Source organism: Cimex lectularius, unplaced genomic scaffold, assembly GCF_000648675.2.
Source record: "Cimex lectularius strain Harlan isolate CLEC.00 unplaced genomic scaffold, Clec_2.1 scaffold115, whole genome shotgun sequence".
Taxonomy (NCBI): Eukaryota; Metazoa; Arthropoda; class Insecta; order Hemiptera; family Cimicidae; genus Cimex; species Cimex lectularius.
Window position 1 is genome coordinate 736,322 of NW_019392707.1, and position 21,134 is coordinate 757,455.

Consider the following 21,134-nt stretch of genomic DNA (forward strand, 5'->3'; position numbering starts at 1 on the left):
CATTAGAAAGGTTCATTAAAACAGAGATAAAATTATATAACTAACCTAACTGAAGGTCTGGGTATTGAATATTACGACAACAAATACATTCACTATCAACACTCATGTGTCACAAAATTATCAGTACTATAGACAATAAAACAACTCTGTTTCCTCAAAAATTTAAACAGAGGACCCAGATACTTGCTGCCGTGCTCAAGCACAATTCTCATACCGCGTGGCATTCCTACGCGCTCTCTATATGGAGACAAAGAATTGTACCCTTCAATTATGTGGGACACATGGAGCAGCTTATTTCTACATGTCGGAGACAAACGCGGCCCAAAAGTGTCCGTGTGCCAATCTCGCATGGCCTATTCTTACTTGGGTGAGGGTGACCCTTCTTCTACAAGTTCGATCCTCCGAGGGCCACCTATCACAGTGCTCTTGAGCGAGAGCTTCTCTGCCGATCCCACCCACGTTGCCTTATTCTTTTAATAATGTTTTTATTGCATTTTTAGCATCAGGATGCCAGATAGATAACGGGGGTTAAGTCTAGGGGTTGAACGCCCCGGTCTTAGCCGCGTCGACCTCTTTTGCGTTACCCTCAAGACGCGTGTGTCCTGATACCCAATCAACCACCATGGAGAATTTAAGCCCCAGAATAAAGCGTATTGTTTCTTTCTTCTTCATATCGGTTGGAATTCCTAAGCGCCCTTTATATGGAGCCAAGGAGTTGCACCCAAGGCCAGAGAGCTGTAATGCTTTTTATATTATTAAATTTAAAAAAAAAAAACAACGAAAAAACAATATTATGCTAGGTGGTAATATTAATAGTCTCTCCACCTTCTGAAGATTAAAGGAAAAAAATATTGCATAAGTTTTGTACACTTAAATAGATAAAAGAATTTTGATTTGTTGATTGAGTGATTGAATGATGTTATATTGATGAGTTTTTTCATTGATTGATGTGCAAAGGTCAAGTGGGAAAATGGGGAGGAAATTTAGTTTTTTCCCGTCTGTCAATGAAGAGGGAAATCCACGGTTTTCACGTTGGCAAGCCTGAATCGGTACGGGCTCATTCCCTTCCTCGCCTCCGGATCAGTGTTTACATTCACCCGTGACTGGTGTTCGTCGCGTTTTTGTTTAATTTTTTTCCTCGATTTTTTTTCTCTTTTGTCATCGGGCTGCTGGCAGTTTGACTGTTGTATTTTCAACCCGAACCAAGGATCGTACGGACTATGGAGGAGAAGGAGTCCAACGTCTGCCCATTTTACATGAAAAATTTCATTTTCCACTGTGCTCGGGAAGGTCTGTCTCTGGTTGTCAGCTCTCAGTTGAAGGATATGAAGAAAAACGAATCCAAACAGCAACTTGAACAGGTGGGCTATCTTGACAAAATATTTTTTTTTCATTTTTTTTAAGACGATTTTCCAAAGATTAGTGTTACCCTTCTTATCAAGCTTAAGATAATACGCGTGCGTTCGGCCCACCTTCGACGTCATCATTACAAATCTTAAGTTTAAAACGTTTCTTTATCCGTTAAAAAACGCGTTTTTTTTAAATATTCTACACATTAAACACAACTATTTTACAATTCCAACCATAAAATCTTTTATCAATACGAAAATAAATCCAATCCAAGAAAATAATCCCTCCCGACTTACAAGGCTCGTTTATTCTGCGATGTTCCTCCTATTAGTGAAAATATTCTTAAATTGGCAGTTTTTCAAAGGACGCTTTTTTTAAAAGAGTGAATAGTCTTCATTCTTCAACTTGAGAGTGTGATAAGACCCATATTGCATTTGTAAAGATTTATTGTTTTAGTTTTATTTTAAAGCCGATTTACGCTATGAGGTCGTTTCACTCTATTATAATAACTTTGTTACTACACTGTCGGAAGTATTAGTTCTCTACACGTCTCAGGTGTTTTGTTCTTTTTTTGTGTAAACATTACTCCACAGGTGTTTTATTATGAAGTTCGACACATTTACCTTTTTTCCCTGCCTTGGGATTTTTTTGATAAAAGAAATACAAGAAAAAATAAGAAATGGGTCTATTTAATTGTTTTTTACTTTGTCTCTGTGTTAAAGTCAAAAGGTCTGTGTATCCTAGATATTGTATGATGCCCTGCGAAGTATTGCGATTTGTTTTTGTTTTTTAAAGCAGATTTACGTTCTCCTTAAATCTTGTCATTATTGTAAAGATATTTAAAAAAAAGAATAAATAAACAAAAACAAAATTTTTTTATGGCTAATTTTGTATTTTTCTCTAAAAAACAAATATCTAACGGCGACAGATCATTCTTGTTGACCTAAGGTGTTTGTGTAAATATTACTCCTCGGGTGTTTATTACGAAGATCGTACACATTTACCTTTTCTTGCTGCCTTGGGAACTTTTTCATAAAAAATCGCTCTAATAGTCCTTATACAAGAAAAAACAAAGAATGGGTCTATTTAATTGTTTTGTACTTTGTTTCTGTTAAAGTCAAAAAGTCTGTCTGCATCCTGGATATTGTATGTAGCCCTGCGAAGTATTGCGATTTGTTGTTGTTTTTTAAAGCACATTTACGTTCTCTTTAAATCTTGTCATTCTTTTAAAGAAAATTATTTAAAAATATAAACAAAATTTTTTTTCTGGCCAATTTTGTATTTTTTTCTCTAAGCAATGAATGTCTAACGGCGACAGATCATTCTTGTTGACCTGAGGTGTTTGTGTAAATATTACTCCACAGGTGTTTTATTACGACGTTCGACACATTTACTTTTCTCGCTGCCTTGGTATTTTTTCCATAAAAAATCACATTTACGTTCTCCTTAAGTCTTGTTATTCTTTTAAAGAAAATTGTTTTAAAAAAAGAATACATAAACAAAAACGGATTGTTTTGGAAAATTTTATATTGTCTCTCTAATAAACGAATGTCATCCAACTCATAGACCGAACCGCTCGGTCTAAAAGGCTGAAATTTCGACAGTGCATTCCTAAAATGAGATGGATAGGCGTTATGCAAGGAATTTTTGAATTTCCATCCCTATTTATGTATATAAAGTTGTGCAATCGAATATGAGGACTTCCCATGACTGCTCGCTTCCATCGTAGCAGCTTTATTACTAAAGCGACAAATGTAGGTCGCATTCTTCCTGGGTCCTGAGAGTGCTTGCGTGATTTTGTACGTGATTTTGAAGCGTAGTGATAGTCTGCCAATCCACAGTTACGAAGAATTTTTTTTTATGAGATCTGTTGGTCGCATTTCTCCATTCTTTTCTCCGTAATGTCTTGGCGGATTCTTCGCATTGATTTTTCACGTATGAGCTGGGTAGAAGGGTGAAAACTGTTGCACCCTCTTCATTCATAGCTGCTTCTTTTGCCAAGCGGTTGGCGACTTCATATCCTGAGATTCCTTAGAGAGCCTTTACCCATTTCAAAGAGATCCTCCAGCTTTGGGTATACAATCAGCCATATTTCTACAGATGTTTTCTACGTTTTCAGTACGAACTTTAGGGTTTATTAGAGACTGTTTGGGTATCAGTCCGTATCATTCCTGTCCTTTCAGGTAGTTGGACGTTACGTTCTTTCAGCCAAGCCCTGTTGTGGATTGTTAATGGTTAGCATTTCCGCCTGGTTGTTGCTACACCAGTTTGCGAGATGGAAGTACTGTGTACTGATAACCGATGTTTGATCGTTCTCATATACTACGAAGGCACATATGGTTACGTCATTTATTTTACTTCTGTCAGTGTATATAAAGTAGAAAGGTATTCCTGTTTCCAACGAGAAAGTCGAAAATTATGCTGGGTGTACCCAGAGTTTTGTGGGTATGTTGCAGTCGATTGCATATTCAGGATATGTAATGTTGGAGTGTTTCATAATATTCAATCATGCTGCTAAGTTTCATTTCTGTTGGCTATATTCCTGCCAAAAGAAATAGTTGTGAAACCTTTTATTATTGGCAGAATTACTTTGCGTTGGGCTGACCTCAGTTTCTTGACATTGTAAGCGAGGTTCATGCCTTCAACCAAAATAGCTACAGTGATTAGATCCGATCTCCTTCTCCAATCCTCACCTCTTTCGCTCTGCACCAACCAATCTCCTTTTACCTACCCACCTGCCAAAAACCTAGGGATCTCCTCGATCAAACCCTATCGAAATCTCACATTTTCCAAATTCCCGGAGCTGCTTTTACATATTCCGCCATTTCCGTTATGCGAGCCTCTTCCCAATCAGCACGTTCGAACATATTTGGATACGAATTGTGCCATTTTTACATGGATAGGGGTAGGGATAAAAGGGGTGGCCGCAAGGCTTTCTGCACCTCGACCTGAGTAGGTCAATTGTGCTCGACTTGTTGGGGCAGAAGTTTCTCCATTCACGGTAACAAATTACATTCACACTGGCCCAAATTAAGCACATTAACGTTATCCCTTTTTGTCTAGTCATTTGAATTGCTTGTTCGTTTTAAATTACAAATACAGAAATAAAAAGTGAACCTTTTAGTTGTTTTTGTTTTGGTCCACGAACAAAACGTCTTTCAACGATTTACGATTTGTTGACATAGAGACGCTTGTTTGTGTAAATGTTCCTGTTTACACGAAGTATTATTGCGATTCCTTGTTTCTTTGCCTTGTCATCCTTTTAAAGAAAATTATCTTTAATTAAACGATGTCTCACAACGCGTCTAATGATAATTAGAACATCTGAATATGTACGCCTGGTGCCTTATAGGCTTGACAAAGTAGCTTTAATAATAATCATTGTTACATTACACTAATTAGAAGTGTATTAATATTTTAACCGGCTTTTTTTAAATTTTTTTGATTTTTTTATCTTTTTATGCTTCCTAGTTTTTGCACTCATTGACATGCAGATGTGTATAAGATTCCCCAGTTGCTTAATATGTAAAATTAATACAATTTGTATCGCATTTACGTTCTCTCATTATTTTAAAGAGAACAAGTAAATAAATCAAAAGAGGCCATTGTGGATTTGGGTTTGTACGTAAACAAATATCTGTGTATTTACTAGTACTGTATTTTTTGACATACAGACATTGTTTGCGTAATCACTCCAAAGGTGCGTACGAAGTATTATTACAATTGAAATTCAGCACTTTTACCTGGCCCTTTTGTAATTTTAATAATTATAAATTATAATTTTTTAAATAAACTGAGGAGCTTTTTTAAAAATTTTAATACATCAGCAAAGGTCTTTATAGATATGTTCATATGCAAGTTAGTGTAAATATTTAAACCAAATGTACTTACGTCACGTAATTTAGTTTAGCGGTTTCCACCTCGGCTTGTAATCATTTTTGTTTATTGACTTAAATCTGCCAAGAATTATTGACTCATCAGCTTCTCCATTTTGCTGTTTTTGTGGATGTTTTAAGATAGTTGCTATCCCTTGTGTACTAGCATCTGTGTAAACGCAAGTCTGGATCAAAGATTGTTAAATAGGTGTCGAACAAAGCAATCCTTTTATTGTCTCAAAAGATTCTTGAGATTTTTCTGACCAAATAAATTTCTGTCTTTTTCTCAAACAAATTATATAATGGATCTAATATAATTGATACATTTGGTACATATTTTCCATAAAGAATTACCTTTCCTAAAACTGACACACATTCTTTTGGAGCCGGAAAATCCTTTATAGCAATTAAAGTATCCTTCAATGGACAAACCGTATTATTTTTCATTATATGGCCTAAATACTTCACCAAATCTTGTGCGAAGTTCACTTTAAAAATTTCAATCTAAAGTCTTCCTTCAAAACGGCTATCAATAACAATGATAAGTGACTAATGTGTTGTGCAAATGTTTTAGAAAAAATCAAAATATCATCTATCTAATTCACGATGAAATCGGATAGTTTATGCTTTCTTTTAATGCTACTTAATGTTATCTGAAACGTTGAACGTTGAAAAGAATTTACATCCTCTCGTTTTTACCAGTTTTGATTTTTTCCTTCTTCTTTTTTGTAGGCCAACGTTACCGGGGCAGCAAATAGACTATCTGATTTCAACCAAGTTTTTTGCAATAATTTCGATACCTGTTGTTCTATTAATTTTTTTATCTTCAATAGTTCACCTAAATGATCTTTTACTACAATTATTTCAATTAATTATTCTTTTTATGTAAGGTCTTGGTTGAGATGAAAAAGTTAGTGTCACGAGCGGGATTCGAACCAACGACCTTCGGCTCAATACGCCACTGCTCTAACCGCTCAAGAAGTGTTAACAGTTCATTGTCAGATGACCGCTAAACATATGTGCATATGCTTAATTCAGCCCTTCATTACCAAGAGACACTCTCCACCTCTCCTGATCCTAGAGCAAAATGGAAGCTCCTTCGTAACATTGGCATATGTCGCCCACCCGACTCACCATCTTCCTTTCCAGTCTCTCCTGAAGAATTAAACACCCACTTTGTCTCGCCTAACTCTTCTTCATCAATGCCTATCCCCATACCCGCTCCCTCTGGACCCTCATTCAGTTCGTCTAACTTCTATTTCTCCTATCTAACCCCAGCCGAAGTCCTCGAGGCCATAACCAAATCCCACTCCAATGCCGTTGGAGTTGCTGGCATCCCAATCCATTTTCTTAAACTCTGCCTCCCAATATTACTATCTGTTCTACTTCACATCTATTACTTCTCACTCCAAAACTCTATTTTTCCGACAGCCTGGCAAAAAGCTCTTGTCCACCCTGTCAATAAAACCTCCAACCCTTCCTCCCGTGCAGACTACCGTCCCATTTCCATCCTCTCAAACCTGTCCAAGCCCCTAGAAAGATTAGTCCAAGCACAAGTCTCCAGGCACCTTGAACAGTCCCATCTTCTCAACCCCCTCCAATCTGGTTTCCGCCAAGGTTATTCCACCCAATCAGCACTAATAAAAATTACCAGTGACCTCCAATTAGCAATGGACCAACGGAAAAGTACTATACTTGTCCCTCTTCATTTTTCTAAAGCCTTCGATTCTGTCCCTCACTCTTCTCTCCTCTCTAAACTCGCATCTTTTTCCTTCTCCGCCAGCACCATCCCTTGGTTCCACTCCTACCTTACCAATCGCCACCAAGCTGTCTCCCTTCCCAATGCCTTACCTCCTCCTTCCTCCCTCTAAAATCTGGGGTGCCCCAAGCTCTAGCATCTCTCCTATCCTTTTTTTCCATTTATATCAATGATCTGCTCGACTCCATCCAGTCCTGTAACTATCACCTATATGCCAATGACTCCCAAATATACATATCCTTCCACCCTTCCTATCTTCACTCGGCCACTCTCAAGATCCAAAAAGATCTAAACTCCATCAACGAATGGGCCCATAAAAATTCCCTAGTCCTCAATCCGTCCAAATCCACCGCCATAATTATCGGGTCCAGGCAACTCCTCAATTCCCTCCCCAGCATCCCACCTCTCATGCTAAATAACCATCCCATCCCCTTCTGCTCTTCGGTTAAAAACCTAGGAGTAGTCTTTGACCAAAACCTTTCCTGGCATTCTCACATTTCCCAAATTTCCCGCCATTCCATTGCCTCCCTCAGCCTGTTTCGTCGGTCCTGGCTTCTCTTACCTTTCTCCACCCGCAAACTCCTTGTATCTTCCCTTATACTTCCCTTCTTCGATTATAGCTGTTTGGCATACGGTGGTCTCTCGGAGGGGGAGAACGCGCGATTGAAGCGTATTATGAATTGTTGCGTAAGATTTGTGTACGGCACCCCACGGGGATCCCGGGTGTCGGGGTTGTATTCCCAACTTTCCTGGCTATTCCCCTCCTTCCGTGCACAGTATTTCCTAGGTTGCTTTCTTTTCCAGTCCATCCACACTCGTCGTCCTCCTTACATCATCCAATCCCTCCAATTCAACTCCTCACATCTCACTCGTAAGACCCGCTCATCCCCAATCGACCTTATCCTTCCGCAACATACAACCCATACCTTCGAAAGATCCTTTCTGATCCGAGCCCCTAAACTCTGGAACTCCCTTCCCCTTTCTATTCGTCACGCTGCCTCCTTTTCCTCCTTTAAATCCCACCTGTATAATCACCTCCTCTCCCTCCAAGCAGAGACCTCACGTTAACATTTGTTATTTTTGTTTAATATTCTCGTAATTTTCTCTTCTGGCCTGCCTTACTGGTATACATTGTGCCATGATTTCTATATTTTTTTTTTTTTTACTTTTAACTTCATAGAAGGAACTTCCTTTATTTAGTTCATGTAAATTATTCTTAGGGGACACCAGTCCCAGAATAAAGTTATTTTTCTTCTTCTTCTTCTTAATGCTGATTGTTGGGTTTACGATGTAAATATCTTCGGTTTAAGAGCAAATGTGCTTTCATAACATTGCGATGAAAAGTGTGGATCTAATTCAACAACCCCAACGCAATAGAGCAATGGGTTGTCTGGGTAAACGGCTCTTTCTGTGCCAAGCTGTGAAAGGTTTGCCAAAAAGGTCATGTGCGTTCGGTAGACATAAGGCTGAGTTTGCGTTGGTTCCTGGTCGGACAGTCAATTTTCTTCACTGTTCGACATGTTGTACGTGCTTTTTCTGGCCGAGAAACCCTAAACGAACCCCTTCAGCATCACGTAAGAAGAAAAAGCTTTGTCAAGTCTTATATGTAAGTTTTGGTTTTGCGTGAATTAAATTAGTTTTTAAAAAGAACACTATTTATTACACAGCAAGGCAATACAAAACTGGAATAAACGATTCCAATTAGGGAATCTTCGGTCTATACTCGATGAAAGCCCGGAACGGATTCATTAAGAAATATTAATATTAGCAAAGGCTTGGGGATGTAACGAAGGAGGGGTTTCTTGGAAGTGAATACGTGCAGGTGTGATCAGGGAGGAATGTGAAGGGTTGTAACAGATAAGGGTCAAGCGAGTATGTAACACCTCCCCCTTTAAAAAATTAAACTTCCCCTTGGAAGTCGGATTAAACTTCCCCCTGGAAGTCGGACCTTAAGATTTCCTATTACAATATTATCATACATTAAGCTAGATTTTACCTTCATTACATATATTGTTTATAATTCCCATGATTCAAGTCATATTCATAATACAATATAATTCAATAATATATGATTATAAAACATTAATTTTATTTAATTCGATTTCTTCCATATTCGAATCAGTTTTAACATCCTTTAAATTTATGCTATTTATTTTATTTCGACAAATTTCAAAGTTAAGCATACAATATATAATTCTAAAAACAATAATTAATACAATGATGATCATCATACAGTACAATATAAAAGTTAAACCTTTTTTAAATGAATTTTCTTCATTAATATTCTTATGGATATTTACAGGGATTAGAGGATTCAAGGGTATATCTTGTAGAGAAAATTTCCTTAGATGAATTTCCAATTGAGGCTGTTGGTTCGCTGTTCATTTATTGAGTCGATTTTAGGCAGTTTCTGGATGTCCACTAGATGTCGATTGGAATTGTTTCTATTACAATTGTTAAATCGGTTATATGTCGAATCTTTCTATTTAATTGTTGTATTTTATGTTCCAATTCTTCACTGTTATATTTTATAGTTTATATGGTTTAATTAAAATTATCAATGATTTTGTTATTGCCGGAATATTGAGCGATTAATTGGTTTTGGATATTCAGTTGATTTTCCTTTATGCGACTTAAAACTGAGTTGATATGTTGTGTGTCGTCATAGTCCAAGTTACCATTTAATGCTTTTATTATAGTGCCTAGTCCATTAATTAATCTTAGTTTTTTCTATTATTCGAATGGATTTTTGTATTGTTAATTTTTCTTTCTACGGTAATTTTTGTAAAATTCAGAAGGTTTATTGGGGTCTTGTAATATAGTTCGATTTGTTTTAATAGTTGTAACAATTTTGTTGTATTGTGTCGTAAGAATTTCGAATTCCTTATATATAGTTTTGAGGAAAAAACTTTAAACTTTTTAACTTTAACTTTTTAATTTATTGAATAATTTTTCTAGGACTTTGTAACGTCGACATTTCTGGTATTAACTGATGAGTTGTTTTGCGAGGCCGTTTTTGTTATTAGGTTTGTTATTATAATGGGATTTTTCAATTACAGCCGTTTTCTTTAAAGGATTAAGTGATTTTATTTTTTATACAAATTTTTTGTTTTCGATTGTTTCTGTTTGTTTTTTTACATATACATTTTCGGGAATAGCTGAGATTTCTTCTCTATCTTCGTTAGTTTTCCTATAACTGTTTCTTTATGTTTTAAACTATTTTCATTGATTATTTTATACATTATTTCTACTTTATCTTTATGTTTGTTAATATAATCATTCACAAATTGCGACTCTAAATTTATACTCAATGGAGATTCTTGCTTTATATGTCCTGTAATTATTTCAACTGGCTTCAATTTTGGAACTGAGTGAATAGTGTTGTACGCTAGTATCGCATAGTTTACTTTATTTTTTATTGTTTCTTTTTCAAAATGTTTTTCATTATTCAAAAGCCGAATATGCTTAATTAGAGTAGAATGAAAGCGTTCTATTATTCCGTTTGAATCAGGGTGTTGTGAGGATATGAAATGTATGTTAAATGTGTATAACTTCTTCAACTAGAAATTGTTAAATTCTACCCCGTTGTCTAATATTCTTTGCTCGGGCGTATTATGCCTACTAAAATGTTTAATCAATTTATTTACTGCTTCTATTGCTTGCTCTGAATTAAGCTTGTGCAAATCGTGAGAATTGTCTATAGTAGTAAGAAATTTTGCATTATCTAGTGTTATAGTTTCCATGTGTATTATTGAAAGGTTTTGTTGGTGTGGGGTAACATTAAATTTTAGCTTGAGGGGCCTTCGATCATATTTCACCAACAGGCAACATTCTCATTTGTTAATAAAAGATTGTACTGATTTCCGTTGATTGGACCAATAATATAATCTTTTAATGACTGCTTCAGTTTCCTCTATTCCACGATAATTGGTTTTCCCTGTGTGATAGTTTTCTATAATGCTCTGTATTTCCTTTCCATCAATGACATCAATAATTTTTTAGTACATTTTAATAAATTAATTTCGGAACCTTAAAATGTTTTGCTAGGTTAAACCAAATTCTATATATATGTCGTTTTCAAAATAAATGTAATATCTCTTTTTTGTTATAATGTAAGATTTTACAAAGTTAACTATATCTTTTTCCAGATTACTTTTAGAAATTTGGCATATTATCCTATTCTTGTCGTTCAATAAATTCAGTATTTTCGTTTCAGCCGGGTTATGCTCGACGATTGAGATTATTATTTGGATCTTTCCGTGCATTCTGTTATTGGTATTTCAATTTGAGTGTTTCCATCGCAATTAGAATGAATTGTTTTTCCATCGCTCTCTGATTGATCAAAATTAAAGGGGTTTTCGTCAATGTTAACTATTAGAGATTGATTATCCACTAGGTCGTCTGGGTTATCGAAAACTTCATTCCCGATATCTGGGTACTGTTCAAAAAATTGTGTCAGCATTTCATCGATTTCTTTATCTTCTGTGTTGGCTTCGGTTATATTTAATTGTATTCTACTTAAAGCATCGGCAACAGCGTATTCCTTGCTACTTTTATATTTGATATTGCAATCGTATTCCTCCAATTGGAGCCGCCATCTTGTACGTTTAGAGTCCGGTTCTGATCGAAAATAACCACTGAAGCGGTTTTGATCCGTAAAGATGGTAAAATGTCTTGAGCAGAGATACGTCTAAAATGTTTGACTGACCAAACCACGGCTAGCAATTCTTTCTCAATTGTGGAAAGATGCGATTCGCTCTTGTTCAAGGTACGACTCGCGTAAGCGATAGGTAAATCATTATCAAAATTATGGCTTAAAACAGCGCTTATAGCAACATTGTCGTAAGATGGAATTCTTTTGAAATATCAGGATACCCCAGTATTAGTCCATTACTTAAAATGTTTTTACATTTTTTGAAGCATTTATATATTCAGGATCGTTTATATCTAATTTTTGTCCTTTTCTTAAGCTTTTTGTCAAAGGTTTTGTCAGGTATGCGAAATTTTTTATGAATTTTCTATAATAACCGAGCAATCCTAGAAATGATTTAACTTCCTTTTCAGTTTTTGAAAGAGGAAATCTTTGTATTGCTTCAATTTTTTGTGGATTAGGTTTAACACCTTCTGGAGTTACGATACGGCCAAGATATGCCACCTCTTTTTTACAAAACTCAGTTTTATCGAGTTGTACTTTAAACTTTGTATGTCTTAATCTGTCAAAGACTGCTTCTAAATTGCCAACATGTTCTTGGAGTCCTGCACTAAATATTATTATGTCATCTAGGTATACCATAACATTTTTTAATCCTCTTAAAACATTATCAATAACTCGTTGAAACGTGGGCGGAGAATTCTTTAACCCGAAAGGCATTCTTAAGAATTCGTAGTATCCCTGGTCGACACTAAATGCGGTTTTCTTTATACGATTTCGATCCATTTCCACTTGATGGAACCCTGACACTAAGTCAAGTGTGGTGAAATAGTTACACTTGCCTAACTTGTCCAATAAATCAGTGATATTTGGGATCGGATATCTATTGTCTATAGTTTTATCATTCAGTTTCCTATAGTCGACGACTATAATCCTATAATCTCCATTTCTTTTTTCCTGAACTATCTATTTTCTTTGGAACCATCCAAACTGGGGCATTCTATGGACTGTTTGAAGGTTGTATTATTTTTTGATCTAGCATCTTTTTAATTTGGTTTTGTATTTCTTCTTTGTGTAGTTCTGGGTATCTATAAGTTTTTGCGTAAATTGTTATTTCATCTTTTGTTCTAATTGTGTCCTTAATTTGACTTGTAAATGTTAATGGTTTGTCGTCCAGATGAAATATATGAATATTGGCTAACTAAATTTTTTATAACGATTTTTTCTTCTCGTTCATATGATCCGTGCCCAATGATGATAAAATTGATTGTTCGTCTTTTCCGCTTATACCGCTCCTATGTGGTGATTTTTGTTTTCTGATATTTCCGTTAGCGGTATTACTTGTTGTGACTCTTTACCTGTATTGATTATTGGGCATAAAGCTTCATAGTTATGTACTCTAACTAGAGCTTGCCGTATTTCGACCTTACCCACTCGTAAATTTGGGGTCACATTGTTTAATGTTCCTAACAGGGATTTTAATTATTTGTTCTGATTCTCCTAATATTTCGAAATTAGAAATTTTTTGTGAAGTATTAAACGGTACATACGGTATTCGAACGGTACACATTTCGTAGGTGTGCTGTACTAACTCCATACTAGTTTCGTTATGTTCTTGTGTTATTTTGTCATCTCGATTTCTAACATGAAACTATCTCTTTTGTAACTAGCGGTTTTAATTTCATCCCAAGAATGATAAACTTTCAATAATCTCAGCTGCTTTGCCTTTAATCTTAGCTTTTATGCTCCCCAGTAGCCACACACACACACACACACATTTTTTTTTTTTTTTTTTTTTTTTCACGGGCATCCGAAAGCTTGGTCATTTCAGCCCCGAAGCACTAACATAATATCGCTACACACTCGATACACAATCTCGCCAATAAATACATTCATACCTATATGCATTGATCGCTCTCATACTGTTTGGTATATGGAGTACTCGATATTCCTCCATCTACCTATTCCCTATAATAAACTAATCTAGATTGGGGTCGATGGGGTACTTTTATCAAATTTCCGCCATCGGCCCAAGTCATACACACAACCTGAGAGGTGAGGGAGAAGCTACTTCTCCATCTGCCCCTCCCCATTCACACCAATAAATACATTCACTCATACAAGATACAGAAACACAAAACACATATTTTGAAGTCTATATACAATAAAGAAATTCCCAATTTCCCTAAAAAGCGGAACAGGGGACTCTGAAACTCGCTACCGTGTTCGAGAACTCTTCTTAAGTCCGGCGGCATGCCTACACGCTCTCTGTATGGAGCCAAGGCATGACACGCCTCTATTATGTGAGACACATCGAGCAATCTGTCTCTGCATAAGGGGCACCTGCGCGGGTTTTGGCCCAAAAGTAGGTGCCCGTGTGTCAACTATGGCCAATCCTCAGTCGGGTGAGATGATCCCTCATCTCTAAGGGCCATCAACAGGCAAGAGCCCTTCGGACGCCCACTGATGCTGCCATCTTTCTTTTATCATATTTTTTACTGCGAGTTTAGCGTCAGGGGGCCTGATCGCGATGGTCCGGTCCGGAGGGTGGGACGTCCCAGCTTTCGCCGCCTCGTCCGCACTTTCGTTACCCTCCAGGCCGACGTGTCCGGGAATCCAGACAACAACCACCGTTTTTCCGAGAGGCTCCAGCTCCGCGTATTTCTCTAACAAGAGCACGACGGGAGGGGTCCACAGAAAATCTGTCGCGTATAGCCTAGACAGCGCTCAGAGAGTCGGTACATACGAGGAAGGCTGAGCCCTCCCTGGTCCGCACCGCCTCGAGAGCGTGCCAAATCGCATACAGCTCTGCCGTGTATACGCTGCAATGAGGGGGCAACGACCAGAAGATGGCCACTCCCTCGCTATACACAGCACACGCCACACCATCGCCGGTCTTGGAACCGTCTGTAAAAATCAGACGAAAAAATATTCTTTTCTTAAGACGTTAGGTGACATTTTTGTTTATTTATTTTATTATTATTCGTTTAAAATTTATTTAAAATACATTTATTTTATTTTAATTTTAATTTTTTTACTACTAAGTTTCGACTCCTTCTAAATTTGTTAGTTAAATTTTGAAGTTTTGAAAGCAATTTACAATTTTAATATTACGAAGATCTTCATGAGAATTGTCGTCCGATGATCTTGATGTTGCCGCGAACCCGAAAATTGTCCTACCGACTGCGCCAGTTATGGTTTTGCGTGTATTAAATTAATTTTTAAAAATAACACTATTTATTACACATCAAGGCAATACAAAACTGGAATAAACAATTTCAATTAGGGAATCTTCGGTCTATACTCGATGAAAGCCCGGAACGGATTCATTAAAAAATATTAATATTAGCAAAGGCTTGGGGATGTAACGAAGGAGGGGTTTCTTGGAAGTGAATACGTGCAGGTGTGATCAGGGAGGAATGTGAAGGGTTGTAACAGATAAGGGTCAAGCGAGTATGTAACACCTCCCCCTTTAAAAAATTAAACTTCCCCTTGGAAGTCGGATTAAACTTCCCCCTGGAAGTCGGACCTTAAGATTTCCTATTACAATATTATCATACATTAAGCTAGATTTTACCTTCATTACNTAATGCCAAAATCCTGCATTATTTTCCGGACAACCCAATAGATCGTTCGTCTGCATTAGGTAGATTCCGTGAAGTGTTTTCTTTTCGTTTTCTTTACGTGTGACAGTCGTTAATTTGTCAGGCGTAATAAAGACGATTAAATATTTATTTATCTCTTTTATTAGTTCGATATGATATAAATACAACCCCCCTCCAAGTTTTAAATTTATTTTTAATACCAACTCTTGTCCGATTGCTTTATTTTTTCTAATTATTATTGGTTGCTCGAGAGAGGGAGAGAGAGTGTGAGTGAGTGAGTACAGGTGAGGAAATTGCAATGTAAAACCACATAATCGTAAATTTAATAAATATAAGCTTGCACCTGTGTTGTAATACTGGGATATACTAGAGCCAAGTAATTAGTTGCCAAGTTGAGAGAAAGCAGATCTAGAGTTTTTAATAAAACTGCTAGTCCGTCTCTAGAAACTCTGCCGATTATAAAATATTAAACAAAAATAATTGTAAAAGTATGTGGAAATTTAAAACAGCATAACTCTAAGAATAATTATACTAGAGAGCTGGCAACTCTGGAGAAAATTGGGTGTGTTCATAAGTTTTTTCGTTTCACATAAACCTCAAAATATAAATGCATTTTATTTTTAATACAAAACATAATTTCTGTCTTTCATAATGTGCTGCCATCGTTCTGGCAGCAGAAATATCCCCATGACGTAGATGAGAAGAAATCTGTTACTTATTGGTTTATTACATTATCTTGGAATCCTATTTATTTAACTGCTGCTTTAACTGAGGTGCGGAAACGAATGATGATGATGTTGATATTAGATATTAAGAAGTCGGGGTTTTATGTTCTTCAAACACCGCAACCTTCTGGCTTATTAGTGGGCACTCTCAACACGACACGCAAGAATGGCACAAGCACATTTACACAGAAGACAAACACTTTGAGCCCTGAAGATGATCTCAATAAAGATCGAAACGTTGGCACGATAAAGAAAATGTTTTTCTGAAACCTACATCACACCAAACCGCATCTCACGATTTCTGAATAATTATCGATTAAAGGTCACTAATCACCATCATTTAAATTTAAAATAGGAGGTAAGTCATAATCCATTAGATGAGAACAATCTGCTGGTATCATGTTGTGATAATTCTTATGTGTGTTCCTTTTCTGCCAAAGTCTTATCTACTCTTTCCATCCTTAGGACCCGCCATGTTACCTTAAACGACGATGCACTCGATACCTCCCCTCGCCCCTTAAACCCTCATATTGAGTGCCAGAGTTGGTTTCTCTTAAGTGGCCTACGAGTATAGTGCAGCTAGTGTCAGTGTTTAAGTCCGATTTTCAGAGCGTTTTCGTTCCAAAATTCCCTGCTTGTAGAGGCGCGTACACACTAAACAAATAAGAGCCAACGAAACGGTTCACTGGTCAACGTTCGGACTTCAGGCGGCTGTTGACTGTGATTCCACATGGCCGAATCCCTTGGCCCCATCTCCTTGGTTTGGTGAGGATGAGCCAAGGATGACCAATAGCACCAATGTTCGACCCGATATTCAGTTTGCCATTCGTTGGCCGAGATTTGCTTAGTGTGTACGCGCCTTAAGTGGTTAATAGGGAGCGGAATAAGTAAAAATCCAGCAGGCGAGGTAACAGAGAATGATGAAGTGATAAGTAACTCTGTCTTCAAGCAGTCCTTGGCCGTGTGCAGGAAGAAATTTTAAACAATTAAACTACGCCAAGTTCGACATCTCCGGACGATATGACCGTCCTGGCTTCGTCGCCCCCCCCCTCTGATCAAGGACGGACGCCCACAATCCGCCTTAAACAGTACTGTGCAAACCGTGCAGAAAGCAATAAAAAAAAGTAATAAAACCAGACGGCAATGACCAGTAACTCGAGCCGCGGAAGCGTGTGAAAAGTACAAGATAGAATTAGCAATATAAACATTAAGCCATTCAATAAAACAGCATCAGCTTACAGAACAGTCTGCTTTAGTACCTCTATTACAACTTCCGTAGATAAATCAAGCCCAGACGCCCTTCAGTCCCTCTTGACCGTCCGAAGCATTGATTTTCACTAGATTATTGTGGTATGAAGATAACCAGTGAAGATAATTTGATTTACAGGTTTGTTGTCGTAAATTTCATTCGTTAATTAAATATTCAAATATAAGCTTTTGTAACTTAGTACACTATACACATGCCGCTCCAATACTTTTTAAATTAATCAATATTTAACGATTATGCTTTTTTTTTTGTCGCCAAGTTGAGATCTACTCCTGCATCGTACTGCTGCACACGGGGTAGACATCCTCCGGTACAGCTTAAAGTTGTTCGTCAGTTGGGCACGTATTTTGAATTGTTTAGTTCCTCGTGGGCGAATTTTTGAAACTTAATTTTTACCTATTTTTCCAGTACCTTTATAACCATCCATGAAAGTTGATGTGGGATATCGTATTTCCTTGCCAGGCACGAGAAATTGTCCGCCCAAAACGCATCTTCTTTTATGCATTGTACTATCAACTTATTTGGAAGGCGGTTGCCAGGCATGGAAGCCACCTTTACTAGGTAATTAAGGTGGAGACTGAACGTGTAGGTTGACACAGTGTCCAGCTCGGTATTAAGGTAAAGAATCATGCCATCAATGCTTGTGCCTCAGAAAATCTTAAAAGAGGTTACATCCGCAAGAAATCGGGTACCAGGACACAAAGGAATTTTGGGTAACGAAAGGCAGACAAACTGGCCAGATGATTATCTGCTAGACCGAGGCCCTGATTCTATTCTTGGGACAACAAAAACAAATATAGAAATCCTTCATCACAGAATGGATCCAGAAAAGAAAAAAGGAAACGTGGATAAACTCCAGGGGTGTTAGTAAGCATACGTTAAAACAACTCTCACCAAGATTGGCACTGCTACAGCTAGAGAGAGCTAAACTTAGAGGAGTGATAGGACTCTCTGTCACTGACATCTGAGAAAACATCTACATAACATGAGTATATTCAATGATGACCCTATTTGTAGTTATGCAAGGATAGAGTGATTGCACTGAACTAAGGAATTAGGAAAGTACAATAATCCAGAAGAATGCAATGCTTTTGGAACAAAAAGCACTGACTCAACATCATCAAATAGATGAATGAAAGATTGATCGATGAATCAACATTTCTGGTTTAGCTAGGTTGACCAACAATCACCATTTTTTATAAAGGCCGAAGAGTATTCATATTTGCCTTGCAGCTGTTCAGGTCGTCCGCTACTAAAACCAGGCCATTTGTTTCTCTCAATCTTATACCGAACATCAAAATCTTTATCAATGTCATTTACAAAGAGAGCGGGACTGGACTCAATGATGCCGCTGAAATAAGTGAATAACTATGACTGAATACCACAAGGACATATATAAACATGGTGATCAGGACATGGTCAACACCTCGCGTAAACCTCAATAAAAAAAACGTTTGCTATAACGATACTGCTCCGAAATGACAGACTATCCGCCTGTTGGACTCCTAACAAGGCACTGTTGCATAAGAAGGATAGGGGTACAGACAGAAGAAACAGAAGGAGAGACTGCGGAACACGTTTGATTCAGGTTGATTAGCAACCTGAAGCTGGCCAATGAGTTATACAAATAGAGGGCACAAGAGATCTACTCGGGTCGAGGTGCAGAACGCCTTGTGTCCGCCTGTATTATCCTTATCCCTAGAACTTGACTTTGAGGTAACCATTATTTTCGGTAGATAAAATTTTTCAATCGATTGTGACTATTCTTCTCATAAATTCGTCAGGAAGATGGCGCTAAAACAGGTTAAAAGGAACTCGCTGGCACTTTCCATTTCTGAGAATTTTGCCTGTATCCAAAGAATGTGCCTTGGTATTGTCTTTCTTGCAGCCCGGTGTGTTGGTATCCCTCATACCGAATTGTTTATTGAAGCCCAATTAACTTTCCATGAAATTAAAAAGATATTTAGCTAAACAATAATTTCCGCATTCGTTGTAAGCCGCCGGGATTGTTAAGTCATTTCAAATTTCATAACGAATTGGCTTCCTACCAATATTTCAGTATCAGTTCACTTTTGTGTGGCGCAGAAGGGCATCGCGTTGTTTTATTTTTATATTATTAGAATATATCCTTGGAGAGTATAATTTCGATAAGGCCATTAATAAAGGAGAGCTGCGGAATTCTTGGTGTAAAGCTTGTAAACAAAAAGGAAAAACATGTCAAAAGTGCTCGGCTGGCATTAGTCAGGAAATACACATAAAATATAAACAACAGTTTCGCCGGCTGAATAAATGCTATTTTTCATAAATCCATTTAACTATTAATTAAATAATTTAAATTCAACAATTGAATTTATTCTTTATTGAAAAACGACAACTGTTGGGTTCAAAGGATATTTGGATAACGCTCAGATTAAGTTACTTTAGCGCACAACCACTTCTACCTAATTGGATTGACTCGCAATAATCTCGGATTCGTTTGGCCCTTTGGAACATGTTTACTGTTAATATAACTAGGTAAATATAGCAACATGCCAAATTTTCTTTATTATATAAGTTGGCATGTGTTTGTATTGTGGGACCACGTTGAGGTTGCGGTTTGGTCGCTTCCGGTCATCTCGGTCCGCCTGTTCTCGCTGCTTTGTCTATCAGTGGCATTTAAAGAAGTTTCATCCACTGGTGAGTTGTGATGCTTGTTTATCCTAGCTAGTCAACTCTCGTTGGCTATATCTATCAGAATTTGAAGGATTAAGCTTAAGGGCAGACAGACAATAAAAACACACAGTCCAACCGCTAATGATGACAAAAATGGATGTCTGTATTTTGATTTTTTTTTTAATCGAAATAAACTTAATAAATGTACTAGACAACAATACTTATAGGTCCGTTAACGAACAACCCCAAATTATTAGTCCATAAAATATGTAGTTCGAACGATATAGACGTAAGCGTATAAACTGAAATCGCAAAGAAAAGAAATGTCATTGTCTTAGCCACATATCACCTTGCGACTCGCGAATCATTTTGTTTCCATGTTGATCGAGGTTTTTTTTGTTTTATCGCTTAAAAAAGTGTACGTTGAAGCATTAACTACCAGCCTAATTATTACTGATAATCTCTTGTAAGTTTAGACAAGACTTTCTTAGCTGAGTCGTTTCCTCTTTGCCCTAGGCCCCCTAGGGTGTTGTTCCACCACGTTTTGTTACACCTTGAAATCTTACAGAAGGATTCTTGTACATTCAGGATTTGTTGACTACTAGGGAGCATTTTTTTCTTCTTGACTGTGAGTTTCAAATATGTAGCATTGATCTCAAATAGACCCTCTCTTAATTATAACAGATGCTGTGATCGATCAGGAGCAATTACCTTAAATACACCCTAAAAAACAATATCGCCTTTTATTTATGATTATTTTTCATGAGTTGATTAAGCATGGCTAGGGGAAAATACTCTGTAATTGTAATTGTAAAAAGATTACAAATAAAAGAGCTGCACATTGTAATATGAAAACCATATCACTTGTAGAACCTCTTAGTGTTGCTCAAATTCCCATGCCTGAGATGTGAACACAATAGAACGAGAAACTGAACAGAAATTTTCAGCTTTCTTGACAGTCGGACCAAGGTGTTACTGATAGCCGTGTTCTAAATAAAGTTCAATGCCGAGGATGGCATAGCCCTTAAATGCGATTTCCAGAACAACTTCGGTGTGAGACCTACACATAAATACTTATAGGTATTAACGACGGTGATTGCCTTATCATTGAAGGGCCAGGTTTCTCTCGTACTTAACCTACCCCCATTCGTAAAAACTATCACTTATTCTAATTAACTTCCAGCACCCATTCTGCACAATATTTCTCTATGGTGTTAATATTAGTTTGTAAGTCTTCTAGTGATTTAGCA

At 37.1% G+C, this 21,134-nt stretch overlaps 1 protein-coding gene across 2 annotated transcripts in view; it reads left to right on the forward strand.

Moving 5' to 3' along the window:
• Window positions 1-1,035: 1,035 nt before the first annotated feature.
• LOC106666890 (protein fem-1 homolog B) overlaps window positions 1,036-21,134 on the forward strand; it is a 43,482-nt gene continuing 23,383 nt past the window's right edge. For both annotated transcript variants that reach the window (XM_014394415.1, XM_014394416.1), the window contains exon 1: window positions 1,036-1,361. In XM_014394415.1, the coding sequence (XP_014249901.1) occupies window positions 1,221-1,361 (141 nt within the window). In that variant the 5' untranslated portion in view covers window positions 1,036-1,220. The remainder of the gene's footprint in view (window positions 1,362-21,134) is intronic.